Here is a 26,204-nt window from a genome sequence, read left to right on the forward strand (position 1 = left end):
AACTTTCCCAACCTAAAGCAATGGATGCACATAAACATATCAGAAGTTTACTGAAGATCAATTAGACTGGACCAGAAAAGAAAATCCTCCTTACACATAATAATCGAAACACAAAACCTACAGAACAAAGAAAGAATATTAAAAGCTGCAAGGGGCAGAAAACCAAGTACAAAGGCAGACCTATAAGAATTACACCCAACTTCTCAACCGAGACTCTGAAAGCTAAAAGGTCCTGGACAGAAATCTTGAAACCTCTAAAATAAAACACAGAAGTCAACCTAGACTACTATACCCAGCAAAATTCTCAATCAGCATAGATGGCAGAAACAAGATATTTAAAGAGTAATCCAAATTTAAACAATATCTATCCACAAATCTAGCCCTTGGTACTTTAGAAAATGCTAAAAGAAAAACTCCAAGCCAAGGAGGATAATGACATTAAAGAAATAAGTAATTCCATACCAGCAAAAGCAAAGGAAGTACACGCAATTACACACACACACACACACACACACACACACACACACACACACACACACACACACCACCGCCAACATCAAAATAACATGAATTAAAAATTACTGGTCATTTATATTTCTCAATATCAATGGACTCAATTCTCCAGTAAAAAGACACATGGAAACCGAGCAACTCTATCTACTTAGTGATATTTGAGTCAGGAAAGAAAGAAGGAAGGAAAGAAAGAAAGAAAGAAAGGAAGGAAGGAAGGAAGGAAGGAAGGAAGGAAGGAAGGAAGGAAGGAAGGAAGGAAGGAAGGAAGAAATTGAAAACTTTCTAGGATTCAATGAAAATGAAGCCTTTCCGCTCGGCTGTTCTCCTGTATGGGAGGCAGCCGTGGCACCCAGCTGGATGGCATGATCCTGAAACCCCACTTCCACAAAGATTGGCAGCAGCGAGTGGATACTTGGTTCAACCAGCCAGCACGCAAGATCCGCAGACGCAAGGCCTGGCAGGCCACATTGCCTCTCGCCCCGCGTCTGGTCCCATCAGGCCCATCGTGAAGTGCCCTACACTTAGATACCACACCAAGGTCCAGACTGGCAGGGCCTTCAGGCTGGAGGAACTCAGGGTGGTTGGTATCCACAAGAAAATGGCATCTCCGTGGACCCAAGGAGGCGAAACAAATCCACTGAGTCACAGCAGGCCAACATGCAGTACCTGAAGGAGTACTGCTCCAAGCTCATACTTTTCCCAAGGAAGCCTTCTGCTCGGAAGAAGGGAGACAGTTCTGCTGAAGAATTTAAATTGGCCACCCAGCTAACAGGACCCGTGATGCCCATCCGGAAATGTGTACAAAAAGGAAGAGTCATGACAGAAGAAGAGAAGAACTTTAAGGCTTTTGCCAGTCTTCGCATAGCCTGTGCCAATGCCCAGCTCTTTGGCATCCGAGCAAAAGGGCCAAAGAAGCTGCAGAGCAAGATGTCGAACAGAAAAAGGAGAGTTGTAATAAATTCTCCATAAAGCAAGCAAGCAAGGAAGAAAGGAAGGAAGGAAGGAAGGAAGGAAGGAAGGAAGGAAGGAAAATGAAGGCACAACATACCCAAATTTATAGGACATAATAAAAGAAGTGCCAAGAGGAAAGTTCATAACACTATGTGCCTCCATAAAGAAATTAGAAATTTCTCATCATACCAGCAATTTAAAAGCACACCCGAAAACTCTACAAGAAGAAGAAAGAAGCAGGAAGGGGAGGAAGAGAAGGGAGAAGAACAAGAACAAGAAGAAACACTGAAGAAGAGTAAAGGCAGGAAATAGTCAAAAATCACGGCTGAAATCAAACAACTAGACACAAAGAAAACAATATAAAGAACTGATGAAACCAAGAGCTGGTTCTTTGAGAAAATCAACAAGATAGACAAACCCTTAGCCAAACTAAGTGCAAGACAAAGAGACTATATCCAAATAAACAGAATTAGAGATGAGAAGGGAAAACATAAAAACAGACAATGAGAAAATTTAAAGAATCATTAGGTCTTACTTCAAAAGACTATACTCCACAAAATGGAAAAAATCTTAGTGAAATGGATGACTTTCTAGATAGATACCACTCACCAAAGTTAAATAAAGATCACATAAACAATTTAAAAAGCCCTACAATGCTGACGGAAATAGAAGCAACCATTGAAAGTCTCCCAGCCAACAACAACAAAAAAGCCTGGGACCTGCTGGTATTAGCACAGAATTCTACCAGACTTTCTAAGAAGAACTAATACCAATACTCCTCAAACTGTTCTACTAAAGCAAAACAGAAGGAACACTGCCAAACTCATTCTATAAGGCCACAGTTACCCTGATTCCTAACCCACACAAAGACTCAACAAAGAAAGACCAATTTCTCTTATGAACATTGATGGAAAACTATTCAATAAAATACTCATAAACTGAAACCAGGAACGCTTCAAAAACATGATCCACCCTGATGAAGTAAGCTTCATTCCAGGGATGCAGAGATGGTTCAATATATAAAAATCCACCAAAATAACCCTCCATATAAACAAAAAACAAGCTAAAAGAAAAAAGTCACATGGTTATCTCAGATGCTGAAAAAATGCCTTTGACACGGCACATACCTAAACATAATCAAAGTAATATACAGCAAACCAATATCTAACATCATATTAAATGGAGGTAAACTTAAAAATGTCCCCTGACAAGGCAAGGCTGCCCAATCTCTCCCTATTTAATATAGTACTTGAAGTCCTAGCTAGAGCAATAAGACAACTAAAGGAGATAAAGCAGATACAAATTAGAAAGGAAGAGGTCAAAGTATCACTATTTGCAGATGATATGATAGCATATATAAGCAATGCAAAAAACTCTACCAGAGAACTCCTACACCTTCAGCAAAGTGGCTAGACACAAAATTAACTCAAAATTATCATTAGCCCTTCTTTATACAAATGATAAACAGACCAAGAAAGAAATTAGAGAAACAGCATCCTTAACAATAGCTACAAATAGTATAAAATATCTTGGTATAAAACTCTAACTAAGCATGTGATAGACCTACAAGGCAAGAACTTCAAATCACTGAAAAAAGAAATTGAAGAAGATCTCAGAAGATAGATTGTTCATGCTCATGGATCAGTAGGATTTACATAGTGAAAATGGCCATCTTACCAAAAGCAATCTACAGATCCAATGCAATTCACATCAAAATTCCAACATGAATCTTTATACACCTTGAAAGAACAATTCTAAACTTCATATGGAAAAAACAAAGCAAAACAAAACCCAGGATAGCTAAAACAATCCTGAGCAATAAAAGAACTTCAGCATCACTGACCTCAAGCTGTACTACCAAGCAATAGTGATAAAAACTGCATGGTATTGGACAGACAGGTTGATCAATGAACTCAAATTGAAACCCTGAGATAAACTCACACACCTATGGATACTTGATTTTTGAAAAAGAAGCTAAAACTATCCAATGGGAAAAAGAAGAGAGAGCATCTTCAGCAAATGGTGCTGATATAACTGGATGTCAGAGTGCAGAAGAAAACAAATAGATCTATATTTATCACCCTGCACAAAACAAGTCCAGGCAGATCAAAAACTGCCTGTAAAGCTGGATACATTAAACCTAATAGAAGATAAAATAAAAAATAGCCCTGAACACATTGGTATAGGAGACAATTTCCTGAACAGATCTTAGAACTCAGGCTGTAAGATCAATAACTGATAAATGTGACCTCAAGAAACTAAAAAGCTTCTGAAAGGCAAAGGACACTGTCAATAGGAAAATGGCAGCCTACAGATTAGGAAAGGATCTTCACAATCCTTATATCCAACATAGGAGTAATATTCAAAATATATAAAGAACTAAAGAATTTAAATACCAAAAAACCATATAGCCAATTTAAAAGTGGGGCACAGAGCTAATCAGATAATTCTTAGCAGAGGAATCTCAAATGCCCAAGAAGTGCTGAAAGAAATGCTCAATATCCTTAGTCATCAGGAAAATGCAAATCAAAACAACCCTGAGGTTCCACCCCACATCAGTCAGAATGGCTAAGATCAAAAATTCAGGTGACAGCAGATGCTGGCGAGGATGTGGAGAAAGAGGAACACTCCTCCACTGTTGGTGGGATTGCAAGCTGGTACAACCACTCTGGAAATCAATCTGGAGGTTCCTCAAAAAAATGGACATAGCACTACCTGAGTACCCAGCTATACCACTCTTGTGCATATACCCAAAAGATGTCCCAACATATAACAAGGACACATGCTCCATATGTTCACACCAGCTTTATTTATAATAGCCAGAAGCTGGAAAGGTCCCAGGTATCCTTCAACAGAGGAATGGATTCAGAAAATGTGGTACATCTACACAATGGATTTCTACTCAGCTATTAAAAACAATGACTTCATGAAATTCATAGGCAAATGAACATACATGGTATGTACTTACTGATAAGTGATATTAGCCCAAAAGCTCAGAATACCCAAGATACAATTCACAGACCACATGACGCTCAAGAAGAACTACACCCAAAATGCAGATGCTTCAGTCCTTCTTAGAAGGGGGAACAAAATACACACAGGAGGAAATACAGAAACAAAGAGTGGAGCAAAGACTGAGGAAAGGCCATCCAGAGACTGCCACGCATAGGGATCCATCCCACATGCAGTCACCAAACCCAGACACTATTGGGAATGCCAAGGCCAAGAGGTACGTGCTGACAGGAGCCTGATATAGCCATCCCCTGAGAGACTCTGCCAGAGCCCAACAAATACAGAGGCGAATGCTCGCAGCCAACCATTCGACTTAGAACCGGATCCCCAATGGAGGAGTTAGGGAAAAGACTGAGGTAGCTGAAGTGGTTTGCAACCTCATAGGAAGAACAACAATATCAAACAACCAGACACCCCAGAGCTCCCAGGGACTAAATCACCAACCAGAGTCACATGGAAGGACCCATGACTCCAGCCGCATATATAGCAGAGGATGGGCCTTATAGGAGGAGAGGCCCTTGACTCTGTGAAGGCTCTATGCTCTAGTGTAGGGAAATGCCAGGGCAGGGAGGCAGGAGGGAGTGGGTGGGCTGGTAGAGGAGCACCCTTATGGAGGCAGGAGGTAGGAGGATGGGATAAGGGTTTCCGGAGGGGAAACTAGGAAAGGGGATAACATTTGAAATGTAAATAAAGAAAATATCCAATAAAAGAAAAGATGAAAAAATTAACACATTAAGATAAATGGGGTATTGAGAAAAAGTGTCTTCAGCTAATAATGCAAAGAATAGATCTGTAAAATACATGACATTTATATTAACCTATTTTAAAAATACCAAAACCATAAACCTTTAGGAAAAAACAGTTAGAGCGATACATATGTGTGTATTGTATACTTTGTATGTATTTTGTGTATATATGTTTTATTATGTATAAATAGTGCATATATATGTTTATATTTGCATGTGTGTATATACAAATATATATACATTATATATAATATATACACACAAAATATGATGATTAGATGTGTAAGTCAGTAACAGAAAGGTGCTGGTTTTAGCCCATCTTATCCAAGTTTCCAAGTCCTTACTATTCATTATGCTTGAATAAGAAACCACTCATGTATTGTTGGCTACATTATTATTTCAGACTCCTCAGAGGCCAAGTATCTGTAGCAAAATTGCAAATACAATGGTCCTCATTATTTGTAGTAGTTACTAGTCCGTGAGGTCAGCAGACACACGGGGTCGGTGAATGTTGAGTTATAGCTTCTAGAAAAGCACAAAACTGAAGTTCTACAAACTTTTGCCTGTGGTCCTTGCATCAGTTGGGTTGATAGACACATAACCTTTGTAAAGCTCTGTTTCTATTTCACAACATGGTGTATTTAACAGAGTGCTGCTTCCTTAACACTGAACTCACCGCCAACCGCACTGTACCTCATGCCTGAGCCGGGCTCATCTTTCTCCGTAAGAGTCACCAGTCCTTCTGTACCCTGCAGTAGTTCTCCAGTGAGGCTTCAAAGCCATTGTAGGTGGCTTTGAAGGGCCAAACTTCCTCGCCTATAAAAACAGAGGAAGATGTAACACTAAATAAACAATTAAGAGGATGCTGGCTTGCACTTTGGGGCCTGAAACAAGAAAGAAAAAGCTATCCTGGGGTAATCTCAGCTGGGAATGAGCACAATACGCAACTGAAATGTTTTGCTACTTACTATGTGCAAGTTGACAAGTGAGAGGAAGTGAGACCTGGGCAAATACTGGCTGTGGTGCTGCACGGTGTTCAGCAAACCCTAAATTTTAAAAGTAGATAAATTCACAAGCACAGAAGTAGAAGTTTAGTTATAGATGTGTCTTAAGTTCTTAACTATACCAGTTAATACAAAGCATACAGATATGCTTATTATATAAGCTGCCTTTATAAAAATCAATCATAACAAACACTACATTGCAACAAAAATGGAAACATCTAAAGATCAATGTTTTCCATAAATTATGTTAAACACACACAGAGGAAGGGAGGACTCTGTGCTCCTGCTCTGTAGGCATTAGAGGGGCTTTTACACAAATTTATAAAGCTGTGGTGAATGTCTGATAGGCAGCCAAGTTCATAGACACAGTTTAAGAATAAGGAGAGCTCACGTTCTGATGTTCATGCTTACACATTGCTTGAATAAATTGAATTTATTCACAGAGCATCTAAACCACACTAAAACTCTGTCCTTCCATTAAAAAATGCTCAAAGCATTTTGAAGATAAAGGGAGAAATCAGTTCACCTGACAAAGCAGGAAATAAAGGAAGGAAAGTGAGTGTTTTGCCAAAGCCAAGTGAAGGATGTGTGTCAGACTGGAGCCTGTGATCGACTCTGTCAAGGGCTGCTGTGGGGTCAACTGTGAGGCAGACTGAAAATTAATCACTGGAGTCAGCAGCGATGTGGAAGGTACTGATGCCCTTATACACAGCACAGAAACAGGACGATGCAAAAACCTGTATTAGGATGGGTTTGTGGGAGAATAAATAGAGAGTTGAAACCATGACAACAGAAGGCCTTTCCATTCACAGAGAAACAGGAGGTGGGAATTGCAGGAATTTGAGGCTCAAGAGGAATGGTCTCGTTCTAATGGGAGGAGATGGATTTATAAGCTGACTAGAATGATCCATGAGAAACACACATCATAGAGGAATTAATGACAAATAAATTAACTCAGGCAAGTTCCATAAGCAACTACAAGCCTTACTACAATCTAGTGTGAGGAGTTTGCTTATTCATTTCTTAGCAATCCTTTAAAAGACAACGAATATGAGGGATATAAGATCCCGGGATCTCAGGGCATGCAAACACTTTGAGCAGCAGAACTAGGAAAGGAAGGAGTCTAGAAACACAGTCTCTGACAAGTATGGCAACAGTGCAAACAGAGATTTGAAATGTATGTGTGATGGTTGATATGGTCAGGTTGAGAGGACTTGGGATCTCGCAGGAGACACAATCTCTCGGCATGCCTATGAAGGTGTCTCCAGAGAGGCTCAACTGAAGTGGCAAGGCTTGCTGTGAACACAGGTAGACCATCCAATGGGCTGGCATGTCAGACTAAACAAAGTAAGAGAAAGCTATTGCAGGATGGTGTTTCATCTTCTCTGTTTCCTGACGGTGAACACAGTGTGACCACCAGCCCAGCTGAGCTTTCCATGACACAGTAGACTAAGCTTTCAAGTCCTTAAGTTACTTTTGTCTGGTACTTTGTCACATTAATGAGAAAAGTCACTCATACAGGATTTGGGGCATTCTTAAATTACAAGAAAGATAAAGCAAGTTGCCTCACAAAGGAAAACCTCCTGTAACTACAAAGAGAAAAGAGGAGGCAGACAGCAAGTAGTTGAATGCCTGGGGCCAACATTCTTTCCATATCATGGAAGGCCTGGTGGCTTTTCCAGATCCATGCTGAAATTGTTTGGTATTTGCACTGTGATACAACTGTATCTCTCTCTCTCTCTCTCTCTCTCTCTCTCTCTCTCTCTCTCTCTCTCTCTCTCTCTCTCTCTCCCTCCCTCCCTCCCTCTCTCTCTCTCTCTCTTTGTCTCTCACTCTCTCTCATTGATCCAATATCTCACCCCTTCAATCATGTGAGACAAAATCCATCCATTTCTCCTGTGTTTTCTTCTAGACGTGCTCTTACATACTCCCTTGAAACCCTCTCTCCATCTTGCTCCTCCCATCTGTGTACAGCACCTTCCCTTCGGAATTCAAAGCACCGGAAGTGCACTGGTCAGTGGTGGTGCACACTAATCCCAGCACTCATGAAGCAGAGGCAGATGGATCCTGGTGAGTTCAAGGCCATCCTGGTCTACAGAGCTAGTTCCAAGACAGCCAAGGCTACACGAAGAAACCCTGTGTTGAAAATGCTAAAAAATAAAGTCAAAGTTTTAAATAAAATAAAATGGAAATGGAAATGTAATTGAGTAATCTTTGATGACCACCTTCAGAAAGCGTGAATGAGCTCACTGCAAAGACCATCAAGTATATATTGACTGCTGCCTTAAGGCTAAGGAAAACTAAAACCCCGTGGGAGAGAGACCTCACCGCCTGGTCAGGTGGGCACTCCCGAGGCTGCAGAGCGGAGGAGACCACCAACACTGCCCACCCCTGCCCACATCCCTGGCCCAAGAGGAAACTGTATCTGGGTTCCCTTAGGAGAGGGCCCAGGAGCAGCAGGACTCCTGTGCCTGAGACACGGCCGGAACCTGAAGGAAACAGACCGGATAAACAGTTCTCTGCACCCAAATCCTGTGGGAGGGAGAGCTAAACCTTCAGAGAGGCAGAAATGCCTGGGAAACCAGAAGAGACTGCACTCTGCACACACATCTTGGATGCCAGAGGAAAACACCAAACGCCATCTGGAACCCTAGTGCACAGAAGCTCCCGGAAAGGGCAGCGCATATCTTCCTGGTTGTGGCCGCCGCAGAGAGCTCGTGGGCAGCACCGCGCGAGCAAACTTGAGCCTCAGGACCAGAGGTAAGACCAACTTTTCTACTGCAAGTGACCTGCCTGGTAAACTCAAGACACAGGCCCACAGGAACAGCTGAAGACCTGTAGAGAGGAAAAACTACACGCCCGAAAGCAGAACACTCTGTCCCCATAACTGGCTGAAAGAAAACAGGAAAACAGGTCTACAGCACTCCTGACACACAAGCTTATAGGACAGTCTAGCCACTGTCAGAAATAGCAGAACAAAGTAACACTAGAGATAATCTGATGGCAAGAGGCAAGCACAGGAACCCAAGCAACAGAAACCAAGACTACATGGCATCATCGGAGCCCAATTCTCCCACCAAAGCAAACATGAAATATCCAAACACACCAGAAAAGCAAGATCTAGTTTCAAAATCCTATTTGATTATGATGCTGGAGGACTTCAAGAAAAACGTGAAGAACTCCCTTACAGAACAAGTAGAAGCCTACAGAGAGGAATCGCAAAAATGCCTGAAAGAATTCCAGGAAAACATAAATAAACAGGTAGAAACCCATAGAGAGGAGACACAGAAATCCCTGAAAGAATTCCAGGAAAACACAATCAAACAGTTGAAGGAATTAAAAATGGAAATAGAAGCAATCAAGAAAGAACACATGGAAACAACCCTGGACATAGAAAATCAAAAGAAGAGACAAGGAGCTGTAGATACAAGCTTCACCAACAGAATACAAGAGATGGAAGAGAGAATCTCAGGAGCAGAAGATTCCATACAAATCATTGACTCAACTGTCAAAGATAATGTAAAACAGAAAAAGCTACTGGTCCAAAACATACAGGAAATCCAGGACTCAATGAGAAGATCAAACCTAAGGATAATAGGTATAGAAAAGAGTGAAGACTCCCAGCTCAAAGGACCAGTAAATATCTTCAACAAAATCATAGAAGAAAACTTCCCTTACCTAAAAAAAGAGATACCCATAGGCATACAAGAAGCCTACAGAACTCCAAATAGATTGGACCAGAAAAGAAACACCTCCCGTCACATAACAGTCAAAACACCAAACGCACAAAATAAAGAAAGAATATTAAAAGCAGTAAGGGAAAAAGGTCAAGTAACATATAAAGGCAGACCTATCAGAATCACACCAGACTTTTCGCCAGAAACTATGAAGGCCAAATGAAACTATGAAGAACTATGGACAGATGTCATACAGACCCTAAGAGAACACAAATGCCAGCCCAGGTTACTGTATCCTGCAAAACTCTCAATTAACATAGATGGAGAAACCAAGATATTCCATGACAAAACCAAATTTACACAATATCTTTCTACAAATCCAGCACTACAAAGGATAATAAAGGGTAAAGCCCAACATAAGGAGGCAAGCTATACCCTAGAAGAAGCAGGAAACTAATCGTCTTGGCAACAAAACAAAGAGAAGAAAAGCACACAAACATAACCTCACATCCAAATATGAATATAACAGGAAGCAATAATCACTATTCCTTAATATCTCTCAACATCAATGGCCTCAACTCCCCAATAAAAAGACATAGATTAACAAACTGGATACGCAACGAGGACCCTGCATTCTGCTGCCTACAGGAAACACACCTCAGAGACAAAGACGGACACTACCTCAGAGTGAAAGGCTGGAAAACAACTTTCCAAGCAAATGGTCGGAAGAAGCAAGCTGGAGTAGCCATTCTAATATCAAGTAAAATCAATTTTCAATTAAAAGTCATCAAAAAAGATAAGGAAGGACACTTCATATTCATCAAAGGAAAAATCCACCAAGATGAACTCTCAATCCTAAATATCTATGCCCCAAATACAAGGGCATCTACATACGTAAAAGAAACCTTACTAAAGCTCAAAACACACATTGCACCTCACACAATAATAGTGGGAGATTTCAACACCCCACTCTCATCAATGGACAGATCATGGAAACAGAAATTAAACAGAGACATAGACAGACTAAGAGAAGTCATGAGCCAAATGGACTTAACGGATATTTATAGAACATTCTATCCTAAAGCAAAAGGATATACCTTCTTCTCAGCTCCTCATGGTACTTTCTCCAAAATTGACCATATAGTTGGTCAAAAAACGGGCCTCAACAGGTACAGAAAGATAGAAACAATCCCATGCGTGCTATCAGACCACCACGGCCTAAAACTGGTCTTCAATAACAATAAGGGAAGAATGCCCACATATACGTGGAAATTGAACAATGCTCTACTCAATGATAACCTAGTCAAAAAAGAAATAAAGAAAGAAATAAAAAACTTTTTAGAATTTAATGAAAATGAAGGTACAATATACCCAAACTTATGGGACACAATGAAAACTGTGCTAAGAGGAAAACTCATAGCGCTGTGTGCCTGCAGAAAGAAACAGGAAAGAGCATATGTCAGCAGCTTGACAGCACACCTAAAAGCTCTAGAACAAAAAGAAGCAAATACACCCAGGAGGAGTAGAAGGCAGGAAATAATCAAACTCAGAGCTGAAATCAACCAAGTAGAAACAAAAAGGACCATAGAAAGAATCAACAGAACCAAAAGTTGGTTCTTTGAGAAAATCAACAAGATAGATAAACCCTTAGCCAGACTAACGAGAGGACACAGAGAGTGTGTCCAAATTAACAAAATCAGAAATGAAAAGGGAGACATAACTACAGATTAAGAGGAAATTCACAATATCATCAGATCTTACTATAAAAGCCTATATTCAACAAAACTTGAAAATCTACAGGAAATGGACAATTTCCTAGACAAATACCAGGTACCGAAGTTAAATCAGGAACAGATAAACCAGTTAAACAACCCCATAACTCCTAAGGAAATAGAAGCAGTCATTAAAGGTCTCCCAACCAAAAAGAGCCCAGGTCCAGACGGGTTTAGTGCAGAATTCTATCAAACCTTCATAGAAGACCTCATACCAATATTATCCAAACTATTCCACAAAATTGAAACAGATGGAGCACTACCGAATTCCTTCTACGAAGCCACAATTACTCTTATTCCTAAACCACACAAAGACCCAACAAAGAAAGAGAAATTCAGACCAATTTCCCTTATGAATATCGACGCAAAAATACTCAATAAAATTCTGGCAAACCGAATCCAAGAGCACATCAAAACAATCATCCACCATGATCAAGTAGGCTTCATCCCAGGCATGCAGGGATGGTTTAATATATGGAAAACCATCAACGTGATCCATTATATAAACAAACTGAAAGAACAAAACCACATGATCATTTCATTAGATGCTGAGAAAGCATTTGACAAAATTCAACACCCCTTCATGATAAAAGTCCTGGAAAGAATAGGAATTCAAGGCCCATACCTAAACATAGTAAAAGCCATATACAGCAGACCAGTTGCTAACATTAAACTAAATGGAGAGAAACTTGAGGCAATCCCACTAAAATCAGGGACTAGACAAGGCTGCCCACTCTCTCCCTACTTATTCAATATAGTTCTTGAAGTTCTAGCCAGAGCAATCAGACAACAAAAGGAGGTCAAGGGGATACAGATCGGAAAAGAAGAAGTCAAAATATCACTATTTGCAGATGATATGATAGTTTATTTAAGTGATCCCAAAAGTTCCACCAGAGAACTACTAAAGCTGATAGACAACTTCAGCAAAGTGGCTGGGTATAAAATTAACTCAAATAAATCAGTAGCCTTCCTCTACACAAAAGAGAAACAAGCCGAGAAAGAAATTAGGGAAACGACACCCTTCATAAGAGACCCAAATAATATAAAGTACCTCGGTGTGACTTTAACCAAGCAAGTAAAAGATCTGTACAATAAGAACTTCAAGACACTGAAGAAAGAAATTGAAGAAGACCTCAGAAGATGGAAAGATCTCCCATGCTCATGGATTGGCAGGATTAATATAGTAAAAACGGCCATTTTACCAAAAGCGATCTACAGATTCAATGCAATCCCCATCAAAATACCAATCCAATTCTTCAAAGAGTTAGACAGAACAATTTGCAAATTCATCTGGAATAACAAAAAACCCAGGATAGCTAAAACTATCCTCAACAATAAAAGGACTTCAGGGGGAATCACTATCCCTGAACTCAAGCAGTATTACAGAGCAATAGTGATAAAAACTGCATGGTATTGGTACAGAGACAGACAGATAGACCAATGGAATAGAATTGAAGACCCAGAAATGAACCCACACACCTATGGTCACTTGATTTTTGACAAAGGAGCCAAAACCATCCAATGGAAAAAAGATAGCATTTTCAGCAAATGGTGCTGGTTCAACTGGAGGGCAACATGTAGAAGAATGCAGATTGATCCATGCTTATCACCCTGTACAAAGCTTAAGTCCAAGTGGATCAAGGACCTCCACATCAAACCTGATACACTCAAACTAATAGAAGAAAAACTAGGGAAGCATCTGGAACACATGGGCACTGGAAAAAATTTCCTGAACAAAACACCAATGGCTTATGCTCTAAGATCAAGAATCGACAAATGGGATCTCATAAAACTGCCAAGCTTCTGTAAGGCAAAGGACACTGTGGTTAGGACAAATCGGCAACCAACAGATTGGGAAAAGATCTTTACCAATCCTACAACAGATAGAGGCCTTATATCCAAAATATACAAAGAACTCAAGAAGTTAGACCGCAGGGAGACAAATAACCCTATTAAAAAATGGGGTTCAGAGCTAAACAAAGAATTCACAGCTGAGGAATGCCGAATGGCTGAGAAACACCTAAAGAAATGTTCAACATCTTTAGTCATAAGGGAAATGCAAATCAAAACAACCCTGAGATTTCACCTCACACCAGTGAGAATGGCTAAGATCAAAAACTCAGGTGACAGCAGATGCTGGCAAGGATGCGGAGAAAGAGGAACACTCCTCCATTGTTGGTGGGATTACAGACTGGTACAACCATTCTGGAAATCAGTCTGTAGGTTCCTCAGAAAATTGGACATTGAACTGCCTGAGGATCCAGCTATACCTCTCTTGGGCATATACCCAAAAGATGCCCCAACATATAAAAAAGACACGTGCTCCACTATATTCATCGCAGCCTTATTTATAATAGCCAGAAGCTGGAAAGAACCCAGATGCCCTTCAACAGAGGAATGGATACAGAAAATGTGGTACATCTACACAATGGAATATTACTCAGCTATCAAAAACAACGGCTTTATGAAATTCGTAGGCAAATGGTTGGAACTGGAAAATATCATCCTGAGTGAGCTAACCCAATCTCAGAAAGACATACATGGTATGCACTCACTGATAAGTAGCTATTAGCCCAAATGCTTGAATTACCCTAGATGCCTAGAACAAATGAAACTCAAGATGGATGATCAAAATGTGAATGCTTCACTCCTTCTCTAAAAGGGGAACAAGAATACCCTTGGCAGGGAAGAGAGAGGCAAAGATTAAAACAGAGACTGAAGGAACACCCATTCAGAGCCTGCCCCACCTGTGTCCCATACATATACAGCCACCCAATTAGACAAGATGGATGAAGCAAAGAAGTGCAGACCGACAGGAGCCGGATGTAGATCGCTCCTGAGAGACACAGCCAGAATACAGCAAATACAGAGTCGAATGCCAGCAGCAAACCACTGAACTGAGAATAGGTCCCCCATTGAAGGAATCAGAGAAAGAACTGGAAAAGCTTGAAGGGGCTCGAGACCCCATATGTACAACAATGCCAAGCAACCAGAGCTTCCAGGGACTAAGCCACTACCTAAAGACTATACATGGACTGACCCTGGACTCTGACCTCATAGGTAGCAATGAATATCCTAGTAAGAGCACCAGTGGAAGGGGAAGCCCTGGGTCCTGCTAAGACTGAACCGCCAGTGAACTAGACTGTTGGGGGGGGCATTGGGGGGAGGGTTGGGAGGGGAACACCCATAAGGAAGGGGAGGGGGGAGGGGGATGTTTGCCGGGAAACCAAAGAATTATTATTAAGTATTAAATAAATTTTTTTAAAAAAGGTTAAGGAAAACTTAAAACAAACAAAAACCAACAATAAAACAGCTATGTCACGTTACTAAGATGAGATAGACAGAGAAAGCTAACCTATGGGTAAGAGGGCATATATAGGTGGTTTCTTAAGAAAACAATGTTGCTTCTGACAGTTTGGATTTGGGAGACTAGAAAGTAACCATGTCTTCTTAGGGTTCAAAATCCAAAACAACTCAAGCAGGCACAAGAGTCCACTGCAAAGCCAGACCTTTATTTGAATTAGGTAACAAAAACTGACCAGTCAGGAACAGCAAGAAGGACAGACTTGGGAGCTGACAGTGACCTGGAACACTCATCATAGTAAGTATTTAATCAGATGACCAAAGTTTATTGTATCAAGCTATTACTGATCAATCAGGGCCATAGAGCAGACTCAGAAGCTGAACTGTGATCCGAGCCAGAGAATGTTACAGAGCTGTTGAGCTTGAAAACCACAAGTACCTGTGCCAAGTTAGAGTTAGAATTTTCCATCAATCAGAATCATGTGTTCTTTCATGGTTAAAAACGATCTTTATGTTTGGGGGAAAAACAGAAGAAAAATAAGGAAGAAATTGGCTAGTCACCTGGAAAGCCCCCCTAGAGCCTGGGAGCTTGAACTTAATTTTACTTTATGATCAAAATAGAGTCTGAAAACAAAATGGCAGCACTTAGGATAAGTCTCTTTTGTTTGATCCCAACAGGTTGGAGAATAGGAAGACTGCTGGGAAGGGAAGGGTCAAGCATACAACCGAACTTACCTTCACTGTAACAGACCAGACCATGGAAGACACAATTAGCAGCAATCGCTGCTTTAGAGTTCTCTAGAGGAAGAGAATAGATGAAATCATACATATTATGAGAGAGATTTGTTCAGTTTGCTTACATTATGTGGATTTATCTAGCAATGGCTGTCTCACACTGTAGAAGCTGAGAACCTGGTACCTATTTGTTCCATAAGGCATGAATGCCTAGAAGACTCCTGGAAAGCCTTTGGTCTTCAGTTCACAATGGAAAGCCAAACATGATAAGTGCTGATGCAAGAAATGATAGTGAGGTAGGTGGTTGGGTGGCTGGGTGGTGGCAGCAGCAGTGGCGGCAGCAGCAGCAGCAGCAGTGGGACAGAATCCTTACCAGCAAGGAGCAAAAGCAAGCCAAGCAAGCTGCTTTTGCTCAGACCTCTTTATAAATGGCCACCAACGGAAGGTGCCACCCACTCTTGGAAATGGTCTTTCCACCACCTTCCCTCCACTTCAGCTAATCCTTCAGAAAAAAATACCTTTCTAGATCTGTCCAGGGGTGTGTCTTGAAGTTAAGTTCATATCCAATCAAGTCAACAGTCAAAATTTAATACCACAATTATGATCACAGAATAGTTGTACACTTTTCTCCTTTACCACCTAAAGCAAGACCTGCCTAATGACAGCACCTGGTAGCATGCCAGTAGGGAGAGGGAAAATTTCACAAGACTCTACTCCTAAATGAAAAGCTACAGCCAATCATCAGCTGCTGCAGGAGAATCGATCTTGTCCAGACAAATGCAAAATAGGCTGGGAAATGACATTTTTATTTTGCTGCAACTGTTAGCGGTGTTTGGGGACTGGGGAGAGCTCTCCAGATTCTTGGCCTTTTGTATAAGAATGAAATAAAAAGCCTACACTGATGTCCAATGTAGTAAAGAAACTATTCAAAAACAATTCAGAGCAATCGTGAAGATTAGAAGCAATACACTGTCAAAATTTATAGTGAGTCACAAAAAAAGGAGGTATTCAGGAAATTGATTACTGTTTGGGCTTCCTCTTATGTGGCTCAGGGAACCAAGGAGTTTTGGTTAAGGAGGGCACAATGTGAGTGAGTCTCTGTTTTTGACTGACAAACTCGGATTATATAAATCCTTGTGCACTACTCATATCCCTTCCCATAATGCACCTGTCTTAATCATATGCACACTACTTCTGCATAAGACTGCAACTAAAGGATCCTAAAAGCTGACTTGGGGACACAGTTTCACCTTATTGTGCATACACACCAAACCAGTCTGGTCTGGATATGGGTTCATTGTCCATAGTTGGCAGCTTGTGTTCCAGAATGGATTGAATAGGAACAAGGCGTTCTCAATGGATTGATAAGGAGAGTAACTTATTTCCAGTCTTTAAAACAGATATACATGTAGCTTGATAATGAATTGCTTCTAATATTAATTTAAGGCTGGTGAGCTGACCCAGGGGATAAAGGAACTTAACCCTGATGATATGGGTTCAATTCCAGAAATCTACATTATAGATAGAGAGAATAGACTTCTGCATGTTGCTTTCTGATATCCATATACAACAACATGCATGGCATGTACTCTGTCTGTCTGTCTGTCTGTCTATCTATCTCTTGACATGATGAAAGCTAAAATTAAATCAATTTGCTTTGGCAGGTTCAAATACCTTAAATTTAGTCTAAATTTAATTTGAAATTATAAAAACCAAAAATGGTATTAGCATAAAGCTAACATTCTCCCTAGAATGTGTAATCTAGCTTTTATGATAATTTAATACAGGGTACAACCACTAGAAAGTAGGAAGCCTCAGTTGAGAAAATGCCTCCATAAGATCTGACTGTTGGCAAGTCTATTGGGCATTTTCTTAATTAGTGATTGATGTGGAAGGGCCGAATCCATTGTGGGTCGTGCCACCCCTGGGCTGGACCGGTGGTCCTGGATTTTAAAAGAAAGCTGGCTGAGCAAGCCGTGAGGAGCAATCCAGTAAGCAGCAATTATCCATGGCCTCTGCACCAGTTCCTGCCTCCAGGTTCCTGTGGGCTTCAGTTCCTGCCTTGGCTTCCCTTAGGAGACAATGACTCTGGGTATGTACTCCAAATAAACTCACTCCTCCCCAAGTTGCTTTCAGATATGGTACTTTCTCACAGCAATAGTAACCTTAAATTAGACAAAGAGTAAAATAAAAGTCTGTACAATTATTAAATTGAACTTGAATGGTTGAACTTAAAGAATTCAGAAAGCCATGTAGCAATCCTTTCAAGCTGCGTCTTCTTTAGATGGATGTATAATGAGCTTTGTTTTCTGTCCAAACTAATGTAGCCATTAATAGCTAAGCGCATATGTATTACGAGCATACTAATCAACACCTCACAGAAGCCACTGAGTGAGATGAGAAGAGTTGGCATGCCAACATCACTTAATCTTTCTGGTTTAGACGCTGAGTGTAATTTTTAAAATGTCAGCAGTTGGCACTTCATAGCATCTTTCATTGTTCTCCATAAAAGCACTTCATAAATATTTATCCTATAGCATCATTGTAACTTAAAAGAACATTCTATTTTACTTCCTCCTTAAAAGAGTTGAGGAAACAGCTCTGCAAGACAGCAAATAATCAAAGGCTGTACTCTCCTTTGTTGGTATCTGGGCTGTTAATTCCCATAGTTAATGACCAAACTGACTTTATTTACTTCTGAAGGCTTCCAGGGGAGGAATAATTTAGAAATTAGAAGGATTTGACAAAATCTTTTAGATTCTGTGGTCCCTTGTTGATATTGTTATTACACTGAGTGAAGACTGTTGGCTTTTTTTTAACTTCTATATTTAAACTACCACTACTGCTCTATGATAAGAGGCGTTTACAAAGAAGGGCCTTTAATAGTGTGAAGCTATTCCATGGTCCAATTTATTCTCAGTGCAAGGATTTTAGGGAAATTTTGCTTTCAATAATTTTTTTTATAATTGACTCTCACAAAAGCAAACATTTCCTTTCAAGGTGAAAAGTATTAATAGATCACTAAATGGAAAATGAGTTTCAGTTATTGTTCATGCCTTTAAGGCAAGACAGAATCACACTAGGTAGCATAAAGAAGAAAATTGGGTCAGTCTCTTGATTTGTCACTCTGACTTCACAGAGCAGTCAAGAAAAGCAAAGGTCACTCCTCCCTAGCAAGGTTCCCCACACCTACATAGGCCATAGGTTGTCTTAACAGACGATGCTGTTAACAAAGAAGAAATCATATTTCTTCCAACATAAAAACGCTCTACAAATAGACTAAAGAAATCAACACTGTATTAATCAGCATTCTCTAAGAGAACTGATAAAAATTAGTGAGTTCTGTGTGTGCCTGTGTGTGTGTGTGTGTGTGTGTGCACGCGCGCGCACATGTGTGTTAATATAAAGTGGGTCTAGTAGAATGTTTTACAGGCTGTTCTTTATCGAGTCCAACAATGGTTGTAGAAGACCCAGAATCTGGTAGTTGTTTAGTCTACAAGACTGGATGTCTCAGCAGTCCCAGTCTGGATCTATAGCCCTAGAGGAATTCCTAAAGAGCTGATAGCCTTACGTCTGTGTTGGAATCCCAAAAATATAGGTTCAAATACCAGCAAAGGAATAAGTCAACAAGATAGATAAACTTGTCAGTGAGAGTGAGGAAAAGCAGGCAAAAAGCAAATGCTTCCTTCTTGCTTGTCTTTTTTATTTTTTTAAGTGTGGACTACCACCAGAAGGTGTGGCTCAGAATTAGAGTGAGCCTTTCCAAATCAAATGGTTTAATCAACAAAATTCCCCACAACTTGCATTTTAGTTGATTTCAGAGGTAGCCAAGTTGTGAGCCAAGATTACTAATCATATCAGAACATTGTTATCTACAAGATGAAAACAACGGTATGCAATGGGTCACATCCTGAGGGCTGGAAGGGTAATCTAAGGCCTGTGTTTTAGATCAGTGACCTCTGGTAAGAAATACAATGCCTGCCCTCTGATATCCATGCTTTTAAAAATACACTCTCACATAACTAGGAAGACCCTAGGCCATTAAATATCTTCAGGAAGGACAGCATAGTAATGACTTCTGTGATGTTTAAACATACACATTGCTGTTAGGAATATGAGATAATGAATTATAATAAAAACAGCAATTTTAACATGCATGAATTATAATTTGTATACAAGCATTATGAATGTAAATGTCAAACATGATCTTTCAAACTTTGCAAGACATAAGCACTTCTTGTTTTCATAGTTTGAACTTTGAAAGGTTAGAAGTTATACTGATGGAATAGCATTTGTATGTGATTTGGCCCTTCTGTTTCACAGCTTTCAATATATGTTCTTTGTTCAGTAAATTTCATATTTTAACTATAGTATAATGTAATTTTTTTACTTGGTCCTTTCTGTTTTGGTGTTCTGTGTGTCTTCTATCTGGATGGGATTTTCTTTCCCCAGATGTGGGAAATTTTCTTGTGTGATTTTATTTAAAATATTCTCTATGTATTTTGCATGAAAATTTTTATCCTCTTAAGAAATGAACCTCAGGACCTTTTAGCCCTTCCTCATTGCTTCATGATAGCCCCTCTATTAGTCATAAAGGAACAAACACACAGAAACATACACACACACACGTGTATTGAGTGAGCATGTGTGGCATGTATACATACACATAGATTATAGATACATAGATGATAGATAGATTAGATAGATGGATGGAGATAGATATATATAGAGAGATAGATATATATGGATATATCTATATATCTATATATAGATATCTCCAATAATGGCTGTCTACCAAGAGAAATCCAATAATCCAATAGTTGTTAGTTGTTTAATCCACAAGGCTGGACCTCTCAGCTGGTCTTCAATATACACCAGCATCAAAGAGTGATGAACTTGCCGGTGAGAGTGAGGGCAAGCAGGCAAGGGAAAAATCTTCTTTCTTTCATGTCCTATAAATGTTGCCACCAAAAGGTGTGACCAATATTAAAGGTTCACTTCCAAAGATCTGGGCTAAAAGTGCATCCTCCCACCTCAAATGATCTTAACCAATACAAAAACTCCCTCACGAGTATACAGAGCCACCTGGACCCTAGCTAACTTCAAATGGAGTTAAGTTGTCAACCAAGAATAGCCATTACAGTCCTCAATACCTAGAAAGCCATTCTATTAAAATACCCAATGGACACAACTGGGAGGGACACAGAAATACACTCCATACTAGGCAACCCACAGCCAATACACTCTTCTAAGAGACAGAGAGGGTAACAGAAATCAAGGAAAAGAATAACCACAGAGCAAAGACGAGAACAGGTATGAAAGCCTGGAATTACAGTCATCCCAAGCACAGATGTGTAGATATGAGCATAAAAACACAATCAGTGACACCTAGGACAATATGTCTCCACCAGAACCCATTAGGCCTGGATAAATGCTTTATAGATGAAACAAAAGATGAGGAATATGTTGAAGGACCTTAAAGAGATATCCATTAAAGAAGTCTGTGAAAACATAGATTTTTCTAAGTGAAATGAACTAAAAAGTTCAATTCAAAAGTAAAAATAGAATCACTAATGTTTATTATCTTTCTATGTTTTCACATTTCTTTTCAAAAACAATAGTATGGTTAAGTGTTTTGTCATACAACTTTTTTTAAAAAAAATTTACCCTTCATTATAAAAGCTTTTATGGATGTTTGGTGTATCTTCCCATAATTGTATATAAATTTTCCCTTGTTTATTATAATAACATGTCCTTATGATGTGTTCATTCATTACTGATTTCCCATATATAAAAATGAAGATTATAATTTTTAAACCATTCGATTATTTTTTTGTTTTTGAAATTTTATTTTTTATAAGATATAGTTCTTTACTTACATTTCAAATGTTATTCCCTTTCCCAGTTTCCTGTCCATAAGCCCCACATCCCCTCCCCCTTCCTCATACGGGTATTCTTCCCCCATCCACCCCCCTTACCACCCTCCGACATTCCTCTGCATTGGGGGTCCAACCTTGGCAGGACCAAGGGCTTCCCCTTCCATTGGTGCCCCAACAAGGCTATTCACTGCTACCTATGCAGTTGGAGCCCTGAGTCAGTCCATATATATAGTCTTTGGGTAGTGGTTTAGTCCCTGGAAGCTCTGGTTGGTTGGCATTGTTGTTCTTATGGGGTTGCAAGCCCCTTCAGCTCTTTCAATACTTCCTCTAATTTCCCCAAAGGAGGTTCTGTTATTAGTTGAGTGGTTTGCTGCTAGCATTCACCTCTGTATTGGACATGCTCTGAATGTGTCTCTCAGGAGAGATCTACATCCGATCCCTTTCAGCATGCACTTTTTAGCTTCATTAATCTTGCCACATATATGGCCTATTCATTCAGTCTCTGCTCTAAACCTTGCCTCCATATCCCCTCCTATGGATATTTTTGGTCCCCCTTTTAAGAAGGAGGGGGAACATCCCCATTTTGGTCCTCCTTCTTTGTGAGCTTCCTGTTGTCTTTGGATTGAATCTTGGGTAATTCGAGCTTTTGGGCTAATATCCACTTATCAATGAGTACACACCAAGTATATTTTTCTGTGATTGGGCTTCCTCACTCAGGATGATATTTTCTAGTTCATTCCATTTGCCTATGAATTTCATGAAGTCATTGTTTTTGATAACTGAGTAGTACTCCATTGTATAGATGAACCACATTTTTTAAATCCATTCCTCTGTTGAAGGGCATCTGGGTTCTTTCTAGTTTAATTTCAGGTCTCTGAAAAAAGAAATTGAAGAAGATCTCAGTAGATGGAAAGATCTCCAATGCTCATGGATTGGCAGGATTAATACAATAAAAATGGCCACTTTGCCAAAAGCAATCTACAGATTCAATGCAATCCCTAACAAAATTCCTACTCAATTCTTTATAGAAATAGAAAGAGCAATTTGCCAATACATTTAGAATAACAAAAAACCCAGGGGAACAAAAACTATACATAACAATAAAAGAACTTCTGGGGGAATCACCATCCCGAACCTCAAGCAGTATTACAAAGCAATAGTCATAAAAACTGCATGGTATTGGTAAAGAGACAGGCAGGTAGATAAGTGGAACAAAACTGAAGACACAGCAATGAACCCACACACCTACCGTCACTTGATCTTTGACAACAGAACTAAAATCATACAATGGAAGAAAGACAGCATGTTCAACAAATGGTGTTGGTTCAACTGGGGGTCAGCATGTAGAAGAATGCAAATCAATCCATTCTTAACACCCTGTACAGGTCTTCCTGGTTGCTGCCGCCGCAGAGAGCCCGTGGGCAGCACCCCGCAAGCAAACTTGAGTCTCGGGACCACAGGTAAGACCAACTTGTCTGCTGCAAGAAAGCTGCCTGGTGAAATCGGGACACACAGAGGCAGAATTTCTCTAGGACCAGGCACGTCCTGTGTATACCGGAAGTCCCACACCCGCGGATCCCGGCCCGCAGCAGCTCTCTGCTCCCAGACCCCGTGGGAAAGAGACCTCACCACCTGGTCAGGTGGGCACTCCTGAGGCTGCAGAGCAGAAGAGACCACCAACACAGCCCACCCCTGCCCACATCCCTGGCCCAAGAGGAAACTGTATAAGGCCTCTGGGCTCCCGTGGGGGAGGGCCCAGGAGCGGCAGGACCCCTGCCTGAGACACCTCCGGAACCTGAAGGAAACAGACCGGATAAACAGTTCTCTGCACCCAAATCCGGTGGGAGGGAGAGATAAACCTTCAGAGAGGCAGACAAGCCTGGGAAACCAGTAGAGACTGCTCTCTGCACACACATCTCAGACCCCAGAGGAAAACACCAAAGGCCATCTGGAACCCTGGTGCACTGAAGCTCCCGGAAGAGGCGGCGCATATCTTCCTGGTTGCTGCCGCTGCAGAGAGCCCGAGGGCAGCACCCCACGAGCGAACTTGAGCCTCGGGACCACAGGTAAGACCAACTTTTCTGCTGCAAGAAAGCTGCCTGGTGAACTCAAGACACAGGCCCACAGGAACAGCTGAAGACCTGTAGAGAGGAAAAACTACATGCCCGAAGCAGAACACTCTGTCCCCATAACTGACTGAAAGAGAGGAAAACAGGTCTACAGCACTCCTGACACACAGGCTTATAGGACAGTCTAGCCACTGTCAGAAATAGCAGAACAAAGTAACACTAGAGATAATCTGATGGCGAGAGGCAAGCGCAGGAACCCAAGCAACAGAAACCAAGACTACATGGCATCATCGGACCCCAATTCTCCCACCAAAATAAACATGGAATATCCAAACACACCAGAAAAGCAAGATCTAGTTTCAAAATCATATTTGATCATGATGCTGGAAGACTTCAAGAAAGACGTGGAGAACTCCCTTAGGGAAACACAGGAAAACATTAATAAACAAGTAGAAGCCTACAGAGAGGAATCACAAAAATCCCTGAAAGAATTCCAGGAAAACACAATCAAACAGTTGAAGGAATTAAAAATGGAAATAGAAGCAATCAAGAAAGAACACATGGAAACAACCCTGGATATAGAAAACCAAAAGAGAGAAGAGACTGCACTCTGTGCACATCCAGACGCCAGAGGAAAACACCAAACGTCATCTGGAACCCTGGTGCATGGAGGCTCCCGGAAAGAGCGGCACAGATCTTCCCGGTTGCTGCCGCCGCGGAGAGGACTTAGGCAGTACCCCATGAGCAAACTTGAGCCTTGGAACCACAGGTAGGACCAACTTTTCCCCTGCAAGAAACCTGCCTGGTGAACTCAAGACACAGGCCCACAGGAACAGCTGAAGACCTGTAGAGAGGAAAAACTACAGGCCCGAAAGCAGAACACTCTGTCCCCATAACTGGCTGAAAGAAAACAGGAAAACAGGTCTACAGCACTCCTGACACACAGGCTTATAGGACAGTCTAGCCACTGTCAGAAATAGCAGAACAAAGTAACACTAGAGATAATCTGATGGCGAGAGGCAAGCGCAGGAACCCAAGCAACAGAAACCAAGACTACATGGCATCATCGGACCCCAATTCTCCCACCAAAATAAACATGGAATATCCAAACACACCAGAAAAGCAAGATCTAGTTTCAAAATCGTATTTGATCATGATGCTGGAAGACTTCAAGAAAGACGTGGAGAACTCCCTTAGAGAACAAGTAGAAGCCTACAGAGAGGAATCGCAAAAATGCCTCAAAGAATTCCAGGAAAACATAAATAAACAAGTAGAAACCCATAGAGAGGAGACACAAAAATCCCTGAAAGAATTCCAGGAAAACACAATCAAACAGTTGAAGGAATTAAAAATGGAAACAGAAGCAATCAAGAAAGAACACATGGAAACAACCCTGGACATAGAAAATCAAAAGAAAAGACAAGGAGCTGTGGATACAAGCTTCACCAACAGAATACAAGAGATGGAAGAGAGAATCTCAGGAGCAGAAGATTCCATAGAAATCATTGACTCAACTGTCAAAGATAATGTAAAGCAGAAAAAGCTACTGGTCCAAAACATACAGGAAATCCAGGACTCAATGAGAAGATCAAACCTAAGGATAATAGGTATAGAAGAGAGTGAAGACTCCCAGCTCAAAGGACCAGTAAATATCTTCAACAAAATCATAGAAGAAAACTTCCCTTACCTAAAAAAAGAGATACCCATAGGCATACAAGAAGCATACAGAACTCCAAATAGATTGGACCAGAAAAGAAACACCTCCCGTCACATAATAGTCAAAACACCAAACGCACAAAATAAAGAAAGAATATTAAAAGCAGTAAGGGAAAAAGGTCAAGTAACATATAAAGGCAGACCTATCAGAATCACACCAGACTTTTCGCCAGAAACTATGAAGGCCAGATGAAACTATGAAGAAACTATGAAGATCCTGGACAGATGTCATACAGACCCTAAGAGAACACAAATGCCAGCCCAGGTTACTGTATCCAGCAAAACTCTCAATTAACATAGATGGGGAAACCAAGATATTCCATGACAAAACCAAATTTACACAATATCTTTCTACAAATCCAGCACTACAAAGGATAATAGAGGGTAAAGCCCAACATAAGGAGGCAAGCTATACCCTAGAAGAAGCAAGAAACTAATCGTCTTGGCAACAAAACAAAGAGAAGAAAAGCACACAAACATAACCTCACATCCAAATATGAATATAACAGGAAGCAATAATCACTATTCCTTAATATCTCTCAACATCAATGGCCTCAACTCCCCAATAAAAAGACATAGATTAACAAACTGGATACGCAACGAGGACCCTGCATTCTGCTGCCTACATGAAACACACCTCAGAGACAAAGACAGACACTACCTCAGAGTGAAAGGCTGGAAAACAACTTTCCAAGCAAATGGTCGGAAGAAGCAAGCTGGAGTAGCCATTCTAATATCAAATAAAATCAATTTTCAATTAAAAGTCATCAAAAAAGATAAGGAAGGACACTTCATATTCATCAAAGGAAAAATCCACCAAGATGAAC

At 40.6% G+C, this 26,204-nt stretch overlaps 1 protein-coding gene and 1 pseudogene across 17 annotated transcripts in view; one reads left to right on the top strand and one right to left on the bottom strand.

The window, feature by feature from the left end:
* Positions 1–26,204, bottom strand: part of LOC147999817 (uncharacterized) — a 120,225-nt gene that overhangs the window by 34,549 nt on the left and 59,472 nt on the right. For 4 of the 17 annotated variants that reach the window (XR_015643024.1, XR_015643013.1, XR_015643018.1 and 1 more), the window contains one exon: positions 21,570–22,466. Coding sequence is in view for 2 of the 17 variants with exons in the window: in XM_087593686.1 (XP_087449812.1) it covers positions 5,953–6,038; positions 6,191–6,268; positions 15,714–15,776; positions 22,273–22,405 (360 nt within the window). In the remaining 15 variants the exon portion in view is untranslated. Of the gene's footprint in view, positions 1–5,898; positions 6,039–6,190; positions 6,269–15,713; positions 15,777–19,425; positions 22,467–26,204 lie in introns of those variants that run through there. The other 13 variants (XR_015643027.1, XM_087593687.1, XR_015643019.1 and 10 more) reach the window with 10 other exon arrangements.
* LOC134482970 (large ribosomal subunit protein eL13-like) lies at positions 843–5,651 on the top strand (annotated as a pseudogene).

This window comes from Rattus norvegicus, chromosome 18 (genome assembly GCF_021556685.1).
Source record: "Rattus norvegicus strain SHRSP/BbbUtx chromosome 18, alternate assembly SHRSP_T2T, whole genome shotgun sequence".
Lineage (NCBI taxonomy): Eukaryota > Metazoa > Chordata > Mammalia > Rodentia > Muridae > Rattus > Rattus norvegicus.